The sequence below is a fragment of the Teleopsis dalmanni genome, chromosome 2, assembly GCF_002237135.1.
Source record: "Teleopsis dalmanni isolate 2A chromosome 2, ASM223713v2, whole genome shotgun sequence".
NCBI lineage: Eukaryota > Metazoa > Arthropoda > Insecta > Diptera > Diopsidae > Teleopsis > Teleopsis dalmanni.
Window position 1 is genome coordinate 190,430,609 of NC_051847.1, and position 21,526 is coordinate 190,452,134.

At 26.7% G+C, this 21,526-nt stretch overlaps 1 protein-coding gene across 1 annotated transcript in view; it reads right to left on the reverse strand.

The window, feature by feature from the left end:
* Nucleotides 1-344: 344 nt before the first annotated feature.
* Nucleotides 345-21,526, reverse strand: part of LOC119676420 (protein pellino) — a 22,785-nt gene continuing 1,603 nt past the window's right edge. The window contains exons 2-9 of the mRNA XM_038087660.1: nt 17,395-17,487; nt 8,721-8,952; nt 4,746-4,937; nt 2,953-3,141; nt 2,794-2,892; nt 2,559-2,712; nt 2,312-2,489; nt 345-486 (exon numbers count right to left, since the gene is read on the reverse strand). Coding sequence (XP_037943588.1) covers nt 360-486; nt 2,312-2,489; nt 2,559-2,712; nt 2,794-2,892; nt 2,953-3,141; nt 4,746-4,937; nt 8,721-8,952; nt 17,395-17,487 — 1,264 coding nt within the window. The 3' untranslated portion in view covers nt 345-359. The remainder of the gene's footprint in view (nt 487-2,311; nt 2,490-2,558; nt 2,713-2,793; nt 2,893-2,952; nt 3,142-4,745; nt 4,938-8,720; nt 8,953-17,394; nt 17,488-21,526) is intronic.

Here is a 21,526-nt window from a genome sequence, read left to right on the forward strand (position 1 = left end):
TATATAAATATATTTAATCGTTATCTCTTTATAAATTGTGTACTTCTTTTCTTCTACAATTTATTTTTTTTTAACAGAAATATTATTTATTATATATTTTTACACTATTTTGCATTAATAATATTAATTTTTTAATAGCTATTTTCTTTGTATATTTTTAATACTTTACTTAATTTCAATTATATGTTCGCTTCAGGCATACATGTATTCAAACTAAAATATTTCTAAATAATATTTGCAATAATTTATATAAATAAATTTTTAAATTTAAATATTTTTTAATGTATAATTAATATAAAAATAATATTTAAATTTATAATTTTAATAATTTTAATATATTTGTAAAAGACCTAATATATTTAATCTAAATTATCCTGAAATATTAATTTGATATAACCAGAAGAACCATCAAGTGGCGTCGCACAAAATGGACAAACTGCCTGAAAGCCATTTGTACCATGTGGTATATCAACATTAGCCCAATATCTGAAATTGCAAAAAAATCATATATTAAATTTAATTAATATTTACATAAAAATATTTACTAATCTTGTATACATTTATGTGTTCATTTTCATTATGAGATTTTTAATTAATATCATTTAGGTTTGCTATGCACGAATTTAATGGAATAGCTTAAAAATTGAAAGAATATTTTTACAGTTGAAAGTTTTTCATATTTCGAATCATGAAAGTACATTTAAACTTACAAAAAGACAAATAAAACAAATATTTTAATTTTTATTTAATTGCAAGATTATCTTTCCTCTGCTGATATTGCAGAAGCCCATTGTAATGTAGCAAGCAAGGACATATAAGCATATCAAAACTTGCACGAAAGTAGTCTATGGGAATTATGTACGATAAAGTACATAATTCTTCTCTCTTTTTAACTCTAAAATTCACAAATTAGGGGTCAGGCTGGTATGCTGAGGAAAGCTAGCAGATAGGCAACGTTATTTGGAGTACAGCTGCAGTTGGGGCATATGTTCAGTATATTTTCGTTTATGCATGACAGATTGTTTAAAAAGTTTAAAAAGATATTTGGACTTATATTAGGCCAGAATAGTTCTTTCTGCGTACGGAAGGTATTTTTGAAGATTCTAGGTTTTAGATAGAGGTGTGTTGTATTGGGTCACAACCGTGATCTGAAATATAGGACTAACCGCTAAAAAGTAATTATATCATTTCCAAGAATCAAAGTACAAATAACTTTCGCTATCTCTAAAGAATCGATAGAAGCGCATTTATGAGTAAATATCGATACTTTTATATACTATACTATTGCTTAACGTTTTAGTATTTATTTTTCTCCTTGGCTAGCATCACTATTATTGGTAAAAACTACAAGATCGAATATTTCATTTCTTGAAGCAAAAACTAAAAGACTAAAACTAAAATTAAACTACAACTTCATTATAGCAAACAAAATGCTATGAATTGGTCACTGTTTTAGGAATTCATAAAATTTTTTAAGTGCTTGATCAAAGCACTATTCTTAATTTCAGTAAAACAAAAGCTTTAAAAGGACATGCATTGGAATTGATTAACGTGAAAACATAGTTTTAAGTTTAATATAGAGTTTATATGTCTTTCTTGCGTCAGAAAATAGCTTAAAACAAGTAAAACTAATTTTTTTATTGCTACCTAAGTTACCGAAAGATTTAATTTTTTTTTAGAAAAGCTCAGTAAGTTATTTAACATGAATTTTGTTTACAAATTACTGTCTTCAAGATTAAAATGTTATCATTAAAGATTAATAACTTAAGCTTTGTTATAAGTTCAACATACTTCCCTCATACGCATAATTATGCTACAAAATAATTATAAATAAATTTTTTCTCAACTACAAATATTTTTGGATGTAAAAACCGATGTATACACATATTCATATATACAATATCTGATCAGTTATTTTATATGAACACTATATATATTACATATATAATTAATCAATTTTATGTATTTATTTTCTTGTTATAATGATTTCAGGAAAAACTAGCTCCACATTCCCATCAAAATGTCGGGGCCCCTTCCAAAAGAAAGTTAAAAAGTAGACTTATATTTAAAGTTTCCAGAAGATTTTATAGTTTCCAAAAATTTATTATGCAGAGTATCATTCAACGCTAACCTAAATACTTAATTCATAATAAATCCCAGCATTAAATGAATATGTATATTGTGTAATCAAAAAAAATTACTTTAGCAGACGTAACTATATGAATTGAGTATAAATATGTAGAAAATAATCGAATATAGATACAATTAACATTAGTAACTATTTAAAATCACACTTCAAAAGAAAACTCACTTGACAGTTTTTTCAGTCGCCATGTGACCACATGGATTAAATGCAAATGTAGGAGCACCCACATCAACATAAAATGCAGGTTCAAGACCCATGCATAATGTAACAACAGGACCAACTTCTAGGCACATTGGACAACGACGTGCACCTGTACTTTTATCCTGTCCCCAATCATGATGACCTTAAAGAAATAGTTTTATCATTAAGTTAAATATATTTATATTTTGTATAAATAATTATATATACATACCCTGTACATGTCCACAATTTAAGTACACATAAGGTTGATTTATTTGATCACCAATATTCACTTTTCTAGGTATAACTAAAGTATTCAAACCAACAGGACACTGTGGACGACCAGCATTAATTTCATCAATCAATTTTTCTAAATCACGTTTTGTCTAAGAATTGAACAAATATAAATCAATAAGATATATAATAATAAAATATATAAAATATACAAAATATTAATAGAAAGTTACCGGTGAATGTTGTAAACCCTCTGCAGAACGCCATAATAATGTAGCACCACATAAATCTATTAAAGTACCGTCTTGCAGTACATTCGATTCATCGTATATCTGAATATATTCGAAATTACTAACAATAATATACTGTATAGATATTATTTTTGAACTTACCGGTTGACCCTTTTGTTGTGCCGATCTTGACTCACGCAAACTGAACACATCACCACCCACAGAACACTCACGCCATAGACCACACTTAGCATTACCACCGCAAAATTGACCTTTCGGATGCATTATTAGCACACCATTTGTTGTTAGACCATCAATTTCTACATTGTCTTGCCATTTAGTTGCCTTCTCCTATTTAGTGGTGATATATACGTTGGTGGTGTGGTACACATGCATGTGTTGCAACGCCAGTATATAATAGTTCATTATTGTTGTTTTTTATGACATTCATTTTAGTATATAATAAAAAAATAGAAAAAAGTTTATTAGCACAACTTAATGTTTTTGTTCTTTTTTTTGTTTATTTTATTGATTTTTGTTGAAAATGTTGGTCTAGAAATGTTTTAAGTAGTTGTCGATGGGTTTGAGTTCTTTTGCTTTGCCACCGCTTAAATGTAAAATCTGTTGCCGTTGTTTTAATAGACTGGCAACGGACATTATGTAGCCATGACCCAAATAATAAATACGCAAATTTAATATGCATGCACTTTTCTGAATATTAAATCAGTTAAAGAGCCATACCACATTTGGCCATTGCTGCGGTATTCTTGAAATTGCTAAAGTGATAATCATTATGGGAATATAACTTCCTTATATACATATAAACGTTGTTAGTTTATTTCATATATATAAATTATTATTCAATTTGACACTACTCATATCCTTTCCTTGGCTTTAACAATGACTAGTAAATGTAAGAAAATGTATATACGGGAAAATAGAGTATCATAAAGAAAACTCAACAATTACCTTATCGAAATTTAATTACCCTTCATACAGATTTTTTTAAACTAAATTATATGGCAATTAAACAGATGGATAACATTATAAGGTTCATTAAGGCTATAGTGTCAGGTACATATCAGGTATACTCTCACCTCAACTTGCCTAAAATAATTCTTGCTGTACGAAGAAGTCAACTTTCTTCCTAAGAAATATCAATTAAAAGATAATATTGCATTGAACACTTCAGCAAGTTATTCAGAATCATTTTACTAATCTTTAGACTATGATCCCAAGGCTAAGAAATATTTTTATTCCTTTTGCATCTCAGTAACTACATTAGATGGAAATTGAAGTGGTAACCTCTCTCATACACAAATACTGACTTGCCATAGTCTTTAAAAGTGCAACCATTTTTGAAACTGTTCTAAGAAATTTTGGTAAAGATACTACTATTTCAAGGAAAATTGTAATATTAGATTGACTACTGAGAAATCCTAGAATGTATTTTAGCGTGTGGCAAGCACTAATTGGGAATGTCCATCAAAAGATATTGATTCAAGCATATTTTACTAACCTTTAGTCTATAATCACACGGCTAATAAATACTTATATTTTTGCATCTTTGTAACTACATTAAATGAAAATTTGTATGCTAAGATCGGTTAACTTAGACTCAGCGTAAGTCTTTGTTGCTAATAAACTCAGCTAAAGATACCCCTATTTCAGTTTGGAAAAATTGTAATACTAGGCTGATTTATAAGGAATTGAAAGTTATAATATGTATACCTATGCCACCTGAAAGACAGTGACAGAAGAGATGAGTAACTTTATTGCTATTCTTTCTCTGATACACACCTCGATTTTGATCGTTGCAGTTAGACCCTAATCCGTCAGCGTATTGTTATTATATTGTTTTTTTTTTTATAAATGAAGCATTTCTATATATCTGACTTATATGTCACCGAAAATTTGTAATATTTCATAATTCTATGTTTTTAAAACATACTTACACCCAAAAATATATTTCTACTTGAATCAAATCCAGCTGCGAATATTCTTGCTTTTGATGCTTCACATCTGTTAACCAAAATACGACATGCAAAACGCGATATTGTACTCTGCATGACTTTAGCATCTTTTTTATCACCGGGTAGCGTATCCATTACAACAAAGTCAATTGGTGATTCTGACGAGCGTCCAACCTAAAATATAATAATCAAAAAAATAAACATATATACATTATTCAATATATTATTAACAACATAAATATATAATAGACAAGATGGAATATAGAATGACAAGAAAAAACAGTTCTATGAAATGGTTTTGCTTGCGATTGCAGTAAAATTTGGCATTGACTTAATTTGACATATCGCTAGAAAAGCAATAGAAATTCTTGGAAATATACATGGTACAAATGTATATATATATACTTTACAAAAACGAAAAAAAATATATATATATATAATGTTCTAGTTACATTAAAATAAATATTCGTAGTCAGCAATTGCAACATCCCACAGAGACAATTTTCAGTTTAAATAAAAATTTTCAGACAATAAATGCTTAATGGAAAACTTTTACTTAAAAAGTAAATATATCTAGCCTTTGCTATCTATTGTAAAATTTTATGGAGTTCTAAATTATATATCATATAAGTTCAGCGATTTATTTTATAATATTTGGATTAGTTTTTATTCTTAAAAATAATTAACTACATTATGCGTTATTTACTGGTAATATATAAATTAAGAAAACAAATATTGTTTCCAAGAATAGTGGGATTTCGCGTTAATGGCACCGATCTCTTATGATGACTAAATGCCGCACACCACTCTTATTATGAAACTACTGCTTTACGAAGAGAGGGTGTCACACATCACTTTCATTATAAATATACAATTACACGGAAAATTTAATCCTTAGCATCCAGTTAAAAAAACTTTATTCGACATTTTGATTGTTAACCTATTGGGTGCCCACATAGATATCAAATAGATCGGATGAAGTCATAAATCAATTTGAATAAGTGCTGCAAATGTTCCAGAAATTAAATAAGCGATAATTATTTAGAGTTGACTTAAAAGTAGATTGAAAATTCAAATTATAACAGAATATTTGTCTCCCTCCGTATATACTAAATATATGAGGGTATCGAGCTAAGTATTTCTTTCCTCGTTATCCTACAAATTGTACAATTTTTCCATCAGGAAATTTCCAGTTTTCTAATAGAAGTTAGTATAAATTCTATCAGAGTTTCTGTAAATATTATTATTTAATTTTATTAAGTTACATACGACCCTTGATCAATTTAGATCGGACGTTCCTAAAAGCGATTTTTGGAATGTCTTATATGTTCTCATCTTTCTGAATAAATTATTAGAAATAGTATTTCTTAACAGAATGATTACAAGTGTACAAAGAGGGTGGCTGGTTTTAACCTGTCGAGTTTGTCTGTTATTTCGTTGTTATAATTTACAACTTCACCTGATATCCATAGAATCCATACATGATTATTTTGGCTTAAGACACTGCATCACCAGTCTTGACACCTAGCTATTTGTTATGATATTTATTTGCGTAAATTGAAAGGTAGTTATATTCTCACATGGTGTTTTCAAATACTTCTACCCTTTTCTACGCCTACTCGGGATTCTTTTTTAGTAACTTAACCCCTATTGACTTGTTATGGCATATTGTATACTATATTTCAATACTCATATTTCATTCAAATGCTAAGTTTCGCATATTAAAGGATGAATAAAGGGACTTTTGTAGAATGTGATAACTAAAAAGAAATCACCCGCATCAAAAACATATTCCATAAAGTCATCGTTTTATATAAAATATTACTTTGCAATGAACCTGGATTCTTATTTTGAATTAAGTTTTAATCATAAATAAAATAATTTACAAAAGCAGATATTCTTATTAAATTACTCATCTTTTCGCTTTAATTTACTACAATTATTACTAAAAAGTAAATAATATTATTCATAAGAGAAAAGGTTCATTTATGGAACTGCTCGTACCAACCAAAATGTGCTTATCGTTAAATCAATATTATTTCTAGATTGAATTGGCATAAAAACAGATAAACAGAAAGGCAAATAATATGAAAAATCCAGAAAATAGTCTATAAAAACAGACAATAAAATAGTTAAACAAGCAGACAGATAAACGGCCGAACATAGGAGCAAACAAATGAAATCGATATGTTTTAACAGAGAAAATAAAATATATAAAAGCAAAAAGTATTCAGAAGTGACAGTTGACCATTGGGGAAACCATACCTGTGAAGCGCCCTTTTACTGGTTAGAAACCTAGAGAAAATTACTAATTAAACAAGCATAAAAAACTAAGTGACAATACACAATCGATACTAGAGACGACAACAATAACTGCCAATAACTGCAGGAACAATAGGCAAAACATTCAGACACCTTTTGCTAATCGTGTAATGTCATTTGTTAATTGACAGCAAAACAATTGTAAAAAATGGTGAAAAATGTGAGCAATAAGGAAAAAACTATAGATATTGAATGCCACCTAAGCAGATAAACTGAGTTTGAGTTGGATTTGGCAAAAAAAAAATCAATCTGACCGAAGTGTTTAAGAGAAACACAATTAAAAATAGTAACAAAATATAAACTATTATTGAAAATGAATGTGGATTCCAATTTCAAATTGTGAATCTGATATTTTCGTTTATACTTGTAGAAAACTAATCGCCATTTGGAATTGGTATAGATTAAGTTGAAAGGGCGGGTGTTGATGATGTAGATATTAATGCTTACAATCCGCGACAAATAGTGTCCCCCTTTATAATACCCTTAAATTTGAGCGATACATTACGCATTGCTATTTCTAATATGTTATAACTTCTTGCATTGTTTTTATTATACTATTTAATCAAACAGATAAAGTTAAAGTTACCAGATAAATCTAGTTTTGTTATCTGGACTTGGCAAGCGCAGAAACAGTCTCCTCAATATTGGAGGTGCCTGGTCTTTAGTCCTAGTGAGAGACATAGTAAATGATTGATAGATTCCTCTTCGTTTTCATCATAGCAACCTTGGCATAATGTTAAAGATTGTTATGATGGATCTAATACACAGACAACACTTTCGTACTACCATGTAGTGAGTAGTTAAAGGTGAAATAAGAATATGGTCTGATTTACCATTGAAGTAGAATAAGTCAACGAAAATGTGAGATGATTTCAAGAATGTGTAGTAAGCTTCTTGCTCTAAGGATCAAGTACAACTAAATTGTGCTGATATTTGTGTGGCCAGTTAAAAAATTAAATAGATGAAAAATTAAACATTACAACTTCTGTCTCGAAGGTACTTATTCAATTCGATGACCAAGTCCAATCAATACTTTTGATAATATCCTGACATTACATAATCGATGTAAAAATAATATTTACAAGAGTATATTAAATATGGATATGTGTGTAGCTTAGAATGTAGTTTTATAATTATGTAAAATAAATTATAAACATAATAGTTAAATATTTGAGTGTAATTTTCGAATTCCGAATACTTCTGAGAACAATATCTTCTCAAACTAGACAAACTTGCAAACTAATTTAATAAATATTGTTAGAAAACTTTTTTATAAATTATGAACTGATTACATTTATATAAATAGTCTTAAATACTAATTATATGTATAAATTTATATATATATTTTACATATAATTTTAAATTATATGAACTGCTGTAATTACTCTTTTTAATGTTCTTATGAACTTGAAAGATTTTTGATTTTTACCTGGCTTATATATATATATATATAAAAATGATAAGAAAATATTATACTCCATTATTTTTTGTCTTACATATTTTTAGTTATATTTTAATTTTTAAAAAATATTTATAATACAGATATTTCGGACAATTAAATTAAAATATAATATATTCGGACAAAATTATATATATATAAGTTATTCTGAACTAACTTAAATTATATATAATTACCTGAAACATATCCGTTTCTGAGTCTTCTTTATATTCAACAATTACAGCCTGATTCCGTGAAAGTGTATATGATATCGAGTGTTGATTGGCATCCAAAATAGCTTTCGATGTTTGTGGTGACTGTACGATGTAATGTTTGGAACGTTTAACACCATTTGGTTCTGTGCGTTTATAGAGTACAAATTTTGAACGTCTTCGTCCACGATCGCCTTGTGGTAAATAACCATTATAACTGTAAAAAAGAAAAAAATTAATTAGGAAATTTGTTTATAAAATAAATACTTGTACTGATCGTACAGCTGTTCTGGATATACCTAAATAAATACTTAATAAATTATTCAATATCAGCAACTGTAATCTCTTGTTCGTTTTCATAACAATATAAACGTATTTAAATAAATTAGTTAATAATATGTTATATGTCTGATTACAAAGAGTAAACAAATTTAATTTAATTAAATTGTTTGTTTGGTTTTTCATTATCATTTAGTTTTGTGTATTTTAATCGTATTTCATTTTACTTTAAAGAATTTGTACAGATAGCTATTCAAAATTAGGTCACGTGTCATTTCAACATCTTAGACTGATATATACTATATGTAAAAAAATAAAAAATTACAATTATATATGGGCTTGTGCATTTGCGGAGATAATTTAAACTGGCGTAGACTTTGTTTAAGTACAGGAAACTGAAAACGAAAAGCCTTTGAGAATTTACTTCAAATGAAGTGTGAAAAAAATATTGTTCACTAATGACGAAATGTAAATAAACAATTAAGAATAATGAAACAATAACTTTCAAAACCAATTTTTTTTAATTACATTTAAATTAAATATTTAGAGTACTGTAAAGTATTATTTAGTAATTTTTTTTTTACTTAAACTGATGACTCTTTTCAGTTTATTTAAGGGAAGACATTTTTTTATTATGAAATAAGTTTTACAATAGTAAGATGAGAAAATAAAGATTATTTTTCACATGCTAGATATGTCAGCAAACAAACTTATAGAATTTGGTTTAGTGAAAGTCCACAAGTAACTACCGAAAGGACCATAGCATTCTTAAAAAGTCACTATATGATGAGAGATTTGATCTCAATATTTGATTTTTTTTTTAAACCATCGACCGTCAAATCTGTTCGCTAGAGCAGCTGATTATTATATTTTTTTGCGAGGTTATTTGAAGATTGATAGATGTAGATTGAAGATATAGATGTCGAAGAATCCCGTTTTATATTTGTTGTTGGAGAAAATTTACGGACGTGTAAATTAGCATATAGGTGTCGTAAATTAGACACCTACATCATGCGATTTGTCACCATTTGTCTTTTTTATAGGGTTATTTAAGAATTGTGTTTACAAAATATAATTGATACTACACTGTAAGATGTTTCCTGGATGATATTTGAATCAACTCGAATCACCTAATGACAATGTCAAAACCATAAAATAAAATGAAAAATATTAATTTTTCGAGCTCCAAAAAAAAAATTTTGAAACTACATATGATAACTCCAACATACGCTGTTATTTTAGAAAAAAAACTAGAAAATGAGCCTCTTCTATATATTAGAACAATACCAAATTAATTGAAATAGAATGAGTCTGAATTGTTACTACACTGTAAAATGATTCCTGGATGATATTTGAATCAACTTCTAATGACAAAGTCCAAACCATAAATTAGAATTAAAAATGGATCGAAATGTTCGAACTACAAAAAAAAAATTCTGAAACTACATATGATAACTCCAACATACGCTATTATTCTAGAAATAAACCTAGAAAGAGAGTCACTTCTACATATTAGGACAATACCAAATTCATTGTAACAGAACGAGTCTTGACAGAATAAATTTAGAAGAGCGTTTCTAAATGAAGACCGGTTGATTGTGTTATTGAAAAATAACAATTACAGTTGTTCAGAAATATACTAGAATATTTATTGTTAGAATTATATTTGTGAAGCTATTTAAACAACATTTTTAACTTCAGACCTCAGAATGATGACTTTTAGGGTCATAATCATAATCATTTTTTTGTATTTCGATATTCTTTACATATACAGCATTTTAAGAGGAGGTACTCTATACTGGATAGGTAAACTCATATACAAATCAAAAGAAAAACAAAAATAAATATTTATTATCTATTACAATAAGAAAATGTTCTAATAAAAATGAACGCAATTATACAAAAATATCTAATTTCATGTCAAACGTTCTAAGTTGACTAATAACATTTCATTTAACTATAATTCTTTTATAATAATATTTAAAAAAAATTTCCTAAACACGTGAATTAAATTAAAACAAAAAATAAACATTGATTTTACCTTCTAAAAATATATTATCGATTGGAACAATTAATAATAATATCGAATGTATTGAAAGAAGGACGGTATGCAACATAATTCGTTTAACTTAAATTATAATTTGATTAACTTGTATTTGAGAATTCCTCAATTCGTAGATACCAACTAAGTCAATTAGAAGTCAGTCGGGCATTTCGTCTAACCGCAGCGACAGTTGTGTTGCTGGCCTTCCATTTCCTTTTTCCAAAGAACTTTCGGTGTTAACGAACTTTAATTCATCAAAAATAGATAAACAGCTGCCACTCCGAATTGCTCATTGTATTTCAAATAATAAATTACAATGACAAAAGTTGGGAAAGGGTAACTTAAATATCTACGGAATACGTACAGCCAAGCGGCAGATACATTATGTTTCATGGGCAATATATTTCGTTATGCTGTTATTGTGTAAATTTAATGGATTTTTATTTATTTTTATAATTTGTTTTAGAGACAAAATTTTAAAATATCATAGAACTTTATCTTAAACCAAATAAATATTCGGAAAACATAAAAACACAAATTCCAAGAATTGAGAATTTAGATTTTAAGCCTTTTTTGGGTTAGAATAATAATGTTCACATTAAAATTATAATGTAAAAAAATGTGTAATGTATAAAAATATTGTTATTTCGTCATGATATATATTTGCTATATTTTTACTCATGTGTCCCATTAATACATATATCAATAGAATCAATAGAATTTCTTTTTAAATCCTATGAATAATACCAGCTGCATTATTAGGGAAAAAATTTAGAATACAGTGAAAGCTCTTTTTAGTGGAAACCAATCGAATCCACAATTCCATTAAAAAGATTATATCTAACATGAAAAATAGCAGCTGAGGTCCAACAACATACCATGTTTAAAATATATGTGCATTTATTAATACTAAACCTTTATTTTTGGATGAGATATACCATAGTTAGTAAATAATGACAACTAATCATAGTTAAGATCGAAAATGTTCAAAAAATAATATTCAAATTAACATGATCTGCATTTATGATAATATGGTTTAATAAAGAAATAATAACATTGATTTCATGTGGGACATGAATCTCCGCGTTGAGAAATATTAATAGGTTTAAAACTGTTGATTATGACATATACAGTCAAACTTTCATAACTCGAACTTCTATAACTTGTACTAAATAAAGTGCAACAGGGTTTAAACTACAAATTACCTACAATTACAAAAAAAAATTCTTTAACTCGGAGTCTCCATAAGTCCAATAATAATAAATTACTTTTTCAAATTACTTTTTCAAATTTTAAAATTATTTTTCATATTTTCTGTTTTTTTTTATTAATTAGTTTTAAGGTGCTGTTAGCTGGCATTTTTTTTTTATCTTTTGTTTTTTAATACTGTCAGCTGGTACTTTGACTTTTGCTTATTTTGCACTATTTTCTTACATATATCGAGTGAAAGTTTTTACTTCGTAATTGATATGAATTCTATTGAGTAAAGTAATTAGTATACATAGTGAGACCTTTTTAGTATATAACTTTAACACTTTAGTGAAGAATGTTGACCGTATTTTAATGTGAAATTTCTTTTTTATTACAAACTAATAAGGTGTTTAATAAATAACAAATAATTAATATGGTTACATTTCATCATAAACATTTCATCATCAACAAAAGTGATTAAATGTCAAAATTTTATGTGCATATGCTAAAAAATTTTTAAATATATATATACATATATATTATATACTCTAATCTAACCTATTATAATTTTAACAACGTCACGACATATAATATATATGTTATATGTATCAATGAGTTAAAATACGATCAAATATATTATGAAAAATTAACAAATTAATAAATTTTGTTTAAATATAATTTTATAATAGCAAGACAATATTTAAATTAGTTTTTTTTTACATAATTTTTCAAAAAATCTAAACGTTAAATGCAACAATATTTCACCAAAAATCGATTTAAATAAGCAAAGAAATTTTAATATTAATGAACTGAGTTGAATTGTGTGTAGATAAATAGTCAATGCCAATGCAACAATTACCGCATTCCAAATGTAATAATAACAAATGGACACATTATGGCTTTCAAACTCAGTTTCAAATGTAATATATCAATTTCGTTTCTTTAGATACACAAAATACAATAGACCCAGACGTATGTATTTCCATTTACAAATAGTTTTTTAATAATGACAAATTAAGATAAATCTAATGCGTCAAAATCACACAACAACACGATTTTATATCTAAAACAATTAAAAATTAAAAAAATAAACCGAGAAGAAAAATATGGTCTTCCATAATATTGAAGTTTCAATAAAAATGATTCGAACAGGAAAAAAATTGGAAAGCATAAATCACTAACTTTTTGTTGCAGTCTTTTTAGGCTTTCACATATTTTTCTAGTACGAAAATATAATAAAGTTTTTTAGTTGTAATAATTCCAATAAAAATGTATATCACTTCTAACAGATATAAGTAGAAAATATATATTTACGCGTAGTTATTCTATAATCAAAAGAAGTTTACTCGATAGGTGTTCTCAGCTGTCATGAGGTTCAATGAAAATCATCGTATCCCCATCACCTAAGTACTATGGTATAGTAATATAACAGCAAACAATACTGTTTATATATCCGCAAGTTAGATATGGCCACACATATAAATAAAGGAAATAGAACTATGCCTTTAATGTCAGTAAAGCTACTAACAAATAAAGATTTTGACCGAATTTCTTGGAGAAAACCAGATTTATTATATAGCATAGAAATCTAAGCAAACCAACTATCGCCTGCAGTTATACCGATAGAGTTAATAATAGTACATTTAGTCTCTTGGTATGGGTCAAAAGGCTACATGTAACAGTATAAGATTTTTGTTCAAACTGTGACGACAAGGCGGTAAGAATGAATGTATGGTATATGGTCCTATCCTACTTCAATAACCTTAAAACTATATAACCTAGAGATATTGTCTGCAGATAACATGTGATCTGTTTGATTTTTGACAACTTTTCAATTGAAAGCCATTAAAGAATTAGAGTTTAGGTTCTCAAAATAGGGTTGAAAGAAGAAAATCGTAAATAGATAATAGTTGCAAATGTGATTTGATCTAAACCCATAGTAAACTTTTTTATTTTTCGTTAAAAGAAGTGGTTTAATCGAGATATGAGAAAGACTATACCATGCAATATGGCTAAAATATCATTGCACCATCATTGTAAATTAAGAAAATCTAACGAGACTAACACAAACGGTTTTAAAAAGTAAACCACTTATACTCTCTCACTCCGGTAACATATCAGATCAAAAGTAATGTGTAAATAATAATGATTTAGATGAAGAGGAAAGTAGGCAGACTTTACTATGCTACAATTTACTAGGCAATAAAAATAAGTAAATACCAAATTAACATATATAATGAAATAATAAAAAAAAATTCATTTGAAATTAAAAAAACCTAACACAACAATGTGAAGTCAAGATATTATAAAGTAGTAACATTGCGCATCTGTTCATATAAGATTTTTATTGTCACTTATAACAGATTAATGGCATTTTCAAATCCACTCCGATAAAAGGTAGGTGATTTTGTAAGTTAGTAAAAATACATTGTTCAATGACATAAATTGCTACTATAATGTTTATTAAAGAAAGAAGTTCCGGGTGCGCCAGAAGAGTGGGGTCAATATGGTGTACAGTGATTTAGGTTGGTTTATAACCGCAACCCTAAGTATTAATATTGTATTACCATATTAAATTCGAAGAATTTTATTAAACAACTGGTACCTTACACTAACCTTAAAATGCTTTTTTAAGAGATCTTCAGAAGACTCTATTTTCTCTAGAAAGTAGGTTCCTAGCATGTCAATTCTTCTTCATAGAGATTTCAGAATAATGCAAAATTTTAAAGTGAAGAATTCAGGAAGCGAATTAAACAAATTAATCTAAAAGGAATTTTATGGACATTGTACTAAAGCCATAATATTATTTGAAAGATTTAACTAATCTAATTTTTTAACTAATTGTTCAAATGGGTTTTTACCATTTATTTACCTACAGAGTTCTTTAATTGTGATAATGCGAACATAAAATGTACCGCACCAAGAAGAGCACTTAAAAACATATTTAAACGTTGTCTAACTTTTCGTATAGATACACTAGCACAGCGGTCACTATCACAATTTACTGAAGACAAAACTCATTAGCCATAAAAAATCTCTAAACGCTTATTTGGCGGTAAAATCATAAATTAGATTTTTACACGCGGTTAACGAGATTGATGGGTTCAATATGATTTGGTTTAGCTACATTGGCCTCTACGTATAATTTGTTATCTAAAAAAATGTCTACAGATTGATAGATGAATGGAAATTTGGTGGTGGTACTGCATTTTAGTGATTACTGGGAATAGAGAGAAAGAGTTAATAAATGGTATAATTTTTCATATAAATGGTAGATTCGTATGTTAACTTCACAATATTTTAGGTGTTAAGTTTTGGAAGAAATTATGAAATTTGAAAAACAAAACAAAAACCGAACTAAATGTTTAAAATTTAAGAAAAAAATGTTAAAAAACTCATTTTTAAAAAACCAAATTTACAAAAGGAATCATTAGAACAAACAAACAAAAAAATAGTTTCCGTACTTAATGCTAGAGCTGCTTGAAATTATAGTTTTTAAGGTACATACATTTCACTGTCGAAAACTATTCCGCATTGCTGTTCCTTACGCCAAATTACTCCAGTTTAACGATATCCCTGACTCTTTTTTTTGATGACAAAACTTTGACGATATGACTTTGGTAAGTTTATTGTCATGTTGAGGTCGTTCATGTGTTAAACACCCTTAGAGACTGATATCTGTATTAAATGACTTACTGCTGAGTTATGACGTGGCTCAAGCACTTTAGTACAAAGACGTCATACAGAAATTAACCCTACACCCGAACGATATATATAAGCCACAAATGCACTGATAGCAGCAATCAGTTGGCGTCGTCTGTTGCCGCTTCCATGACTTGTGGCGCCGGAATAACTCAAATAAACTTTTTATGGATTTTTTTATTTTGTGTGAGTCTTCGACTGCTGCTCAACTGACAGTCATTAAATAACTACCTTAGAGCAATGCTATATTTTATAATTCTTCAATAAGTGAAATTGCTGAAGCTAAAACTAATTATTTAATTATGACACAGAAATATTTGTGTTGCATTAGTGACGGTTCGTGTTCGTCATTATATGCATTTTTTACTTACTTACTTTAAATTGATGTAATTTTTAGTGGAAGAGATACAGTTGGATCTACCACATTCATATATTAAATAATATTAATTTAAGTGAATGTATAAAAAACTTTACTTTTGAGGTAAATTAATAATTAATTTTGTTGTATAATTTATTACATAACGAAGTTATAAAGAGGTTTTTTTCGAAAAGCAGTGAACTACAACAACAAAAATTCATTTATATATTATTTTTAATTAATTTAATTTTTGACCGACCATACAGCTGTTTCGAGTATTGCCAAATATCCATCATTAGTGGCCTTGGAAATAATACTTGTATTTAATTATTCGTAAATAATTTTTTGAGACTGCAACTACCAGGAATCGAACTAGCGTCCTGCCAAATTTGAAGCTCAGCCAATTGACCCAATGCCATACTTGACTTTTATGTTCGCACATTTTTCTGGAGCTTTGTTGCTTTGCTGTGAAAGTTTTATTAACAAATTATTCTACAAATAGTTGTAAAATAATTGAATTAATTAATTATATATTTTTATTTTTAATTGTTAAATTTCAATAATATATTGTTTGTAAAGGCATTATTTGTTGCATGAAATTATTTAATTTAATTTATTTATTTTTACTGAATAATATATTAAATATATAATATCCTGTTAAAGACAATTGCTTCTTGGTATAGTACTACAATTAAATAAAATTTGGTAAAAATGTATTATTGTCTTATAAAAATCATATTTGATCGTGATTTAATGATAATGAATTGATAATGTGAAATCTCCCTAACGCCCCTTTTCATAAGTACCTACTAAATTAATAATTACTATAAAAAAAATTTTATTTTCTATTAAATTATAGCTATGTTACTTTATCTGAATTATCTGTTATTGAATTATTTTATAAAATTGATCAGATTACGGATATTAACGACAATCAACATCAAATCAAATCAGTCAAGAGAACTTACAAACATTACTATACAGTAAAGATACTATTTTCTATTCATACGAATGTGAAAATCATAAATACATATATAAAGAAAGTATATAGAAAATGTATATAAATATATACACTCAGAACTTACCCCAATATAACTAATTCACCATATCGCACTCGTGGTTTATCATGTCCATCAGCATCGGCTTCTGCAAGAATTGGAGATTCTGTGCCGTCAGTACTAGAAATAAAAAAGTAAAAAATATATCGTGTTAAATATTTGAATATTAAATTAGCATAAATTTAAAAAAAAATTAGTTATAAAATTAGTTAGTTAGTTATAATTTAATTAGGATAAGGCAGTCTTCAAACAAAACTATTTAATGAGAAATCAATTAAAAACTAAAGCTTCTTATTTTAATATCGACTAATTAATTTAAGTTGATTCAATTAGTCTAAAAGCTGATTTCTTAATCGTAATTAAAGACTTAATACTGACTTAAATCATGCTTAAGTAATCAAGTATGCTTATTTCATACTTTAGTCAGTTTTTGGACTTAAAGTCTAATTATCTAATCGGTCTTAAAAGTGTCTTAGGAAGTTGAACGCATTTATAAAAACAAAAACAGTGTAGCTCGATATGACACTCGGGCATATAAATTTTTTCCGGATCCTTTTTTAATATTTTTTAATACAATATATTATAACATTTTTGTTATTTTGTATTAATAAAAGTTATAATAAAAGTTATTATATATACATATAATGAAATTATAAATATATATAATAAAATAATAAATATATATACTAAAATAATAAATATATATAATAAAATATATATATTGTATATAATAAAAGTTATTATATATTTATAATTGCATTTTTAAAGAGAAGTAGGAAAAGAAACGAAAATATTTACATTATTATCACTATTTTTTAAAGTCTTCACTTTTCCCTGAAATCAATTATTAACCCACCCGAATTAAGATGGGAGAATTTAAGATTCTCTGGACACTAGTTAATAGTAGTAAAAAATCAACATATATTTTTTATTGTATATTATGCAACATTAGGCACAAAAGGGTTAATACTAATACAGTTTGTATATAAATATAGTTGCCCTTGCACAGTATGAACAAGTTTATTTTTTCCCTTATATTACTTTTGCAGAACTATAATACTTATCATTTATAATTTTGGAACTACAAAATTAACTTATAACTATTATTATTATAAATATAACTTTACGAGTATAAGGTAAATAGAGTAGCGTGACTTTGGCTTCTAGTCCTTAAAAATAAACTTTTTCAACATTAAATATTTATACATATATATATAAATGTATATATATGGATATGTTATGTATGTAATTAGTAGTTAACACTCATATTCATACGTCATGTGTTTAAAAACAATTAATAGAAAGTTCAACCTATAAATATTTCCACTCAAATCACAAGTGTACATGGTACCGAAATATTTAATATCTTACTTAGAAACATCAACTACCAGGAATAGCACTTTTAGAATTACTCAAAATATAGTTACTTTCAATATTGATATGTAATTTAATAATTTACTCTCTGTAGTTTTTTACGAATAATATTTTAGTACAAAGAAATACAGCTACGTCTACATTTCTTTTGCTCCTACAACATTTTTTTAGCTTATGAATATAAAATTTCAAATAGGGAAATGAAAAGAAAACAAAGTGAAATATCTTGTTTATTTTAAAACTTTTCTCTTTAAATTTAAAATAAAATAAATAAACATTTGACACCCGAAGACATAAAAATTCATATGTACGAAACGTACGCATAAGTAAAAAAAACTACATATGCAACTAAAAAAAAAGTGTATAGCAAAAGATACAATGTAAAAGTTTAGCAAGATACTTTGTTCTGTTAGAAAACTTAAAACAATATAAATTTAAAACTCATATATACAAATACAAGTATATATATGTTGCATATACATTACATATAGACACATATAATTTCTTTTATTGTAGTACATTGAAAATTAAAACAATTGCAGTAATCAAAACTTGAAGGAGAAAAAATAAAAATAAAGTTGGAACTATGAATTGGAGACAATTATATTATAATTTCATATATTCATGCATTCTCAGATATAAGATCACTTCAGTAAATAGAATTTTTAGAAGAATACAATCAGTTTGTTTAAGCAAAAAATTGATCCTTATTAAGAATCATTTAAAAAAATGCTTCTCTTTATACTTGAATTAAGGGCAGATAGTTAAGTTTAGCTTAAGTTAAAATAACCCATGTTGAAATGAATATAAAGTCTTATATGCGGTAAGAACTATTACCTAGTGAAATACCCTCAAAGCAGCAGTTTATTTAGTCAGTTGTCTATTTTGTCCGATGGTTGGAATAGAAGAAACAGTTACTTTATCTTGAAATTTTTAGTTCAATTATCTCAATCAAGTTCTTGCAAAAGTTGAGAATAACAAATAAAGTGCTATATTGTCTATATAGTCGAAATAATTTAAAATGTTGGAATTGTGATGATACCTACCATGTCATAACTGTGTGATGTCTAAATGTATTGAACTACTATCACTACTATAAGATCCTTTTTTCTTTAATTGCAGCAAAAAAATTCGTCAGTTTATTGATCAATTTTATAATAGCCACTTCGAAATATTTACTATTTTAAACAAAGCGGTTAAGTCACTGATCTAACTAAAGAATTCCTCAAAGCTTACACAGAAAATTTGTTTTAGATCTATAGCTTTCATTGGTCATGCAAACCTCTAATTCATTCCCTATGACAGTGATATAAGATGTAATATAAGATGACGTCTATTAACTAAAATAATGTTAAATAATGCCTTTTAGCTGATCATGTTTGAAAAATAAGAAGAGTTATAAAGTACAGTTTGACTGTTACTTCAGAATCCGATGTACTTTTGTAGTCAGTTCTAAAAGATTCCTTAGCAAATAATTTGCAATATGTCACATATTTCTACTAAGAAAATTGTTACCATATAGAACATTTGATAGAAATGGAGAATATAGAACGCTATTTGGTTCTATCGTTTTAAGATTTGAACTGAAAAATCATTCATAGTTATTATATACTTAAGTATTTGAAGGTTCTCTAAGATTTGAGGCACACAGTTAATATAGACCTGTAACTATCATCTCACGCCATTAACAAAGTATAAGTTGGTTTCTAAAGTAAACAGTTAAAACTATATTTAACCGACTAAGGATACTTAGATGGAGAATTTAATGAAAATTATTTACTAAACTTTGAGTTTTAAAACATGTGAGTTTTAAAGAGTTTCGTGGTTATTGGATTTTTGTTTATTATTCATATTTAACTATTTAGTGCAAAACTGCAAATGTTCACATGTCAAGTCCGTCATGTTTATATAGTTACTTTAATTCTATATAAAAAGTTTTATTTGTTTATAAACTGTGACACTCGGAGCTTATCAGTTATATATTTAACAAGAAATTTTGAAGTTTTTTAAAAAATGTAAATAAAATTAATCAAAAATGTGATATATTCTTAAAGGCAACGAATTTTAACTAGTCAATAATTTTTTAAATTGAAATACAAATTCAACACTTAAACATGTTATTAATATAAAATTTTTATAGAAAAATAAATAAATTATTCACTAAGGTGTGACTTGTTTAAATAAATTAAGTAAAGTGGTTCAAATTTAAGTTAGGGAACCAAATGAACTTATCAATAAGACGATCAAACAAACCTTGAATAGTGTAAACGTTTTCGGTCAGTTTATTTTCGATTAACTATATTTTCCATGAGAATTTTGCAAATTTAAGTCAGGAGTTAATAAAAAAAATAATATTATTCTAGTATTATTTAAGAAAAAGTCACTCATTAAATTGGTGTAAAATTATACAAAAAAGATTATGCATTATATCTACTTTTGTAGTCAATTGTATTTTTCCATTGTTTAATTGACATTTTAATAATGACGCCCCTTTTTCTTATCGCAAGCTCTTGTAAGGGGAAAACCTAATATGTTGAATCATTTGTGTTCAGTTTTTAAGCAAGGGAATTTTTAAATATAGTGCTTTAGTTTTAGTTATGACGATATATTTAAAACTAAGCTTCAAAATATAGAATTTAAAAAAAAAAAAATTTAAACAATGATTCATAAAATTTGAAAGAAGATTCCATGTGTCACAAATAAAACTTATTAGCAAATATGAAACCTCAATTGAATTTATTAAAATATATCATTTATATATAACTATAATATATCTATAATATAA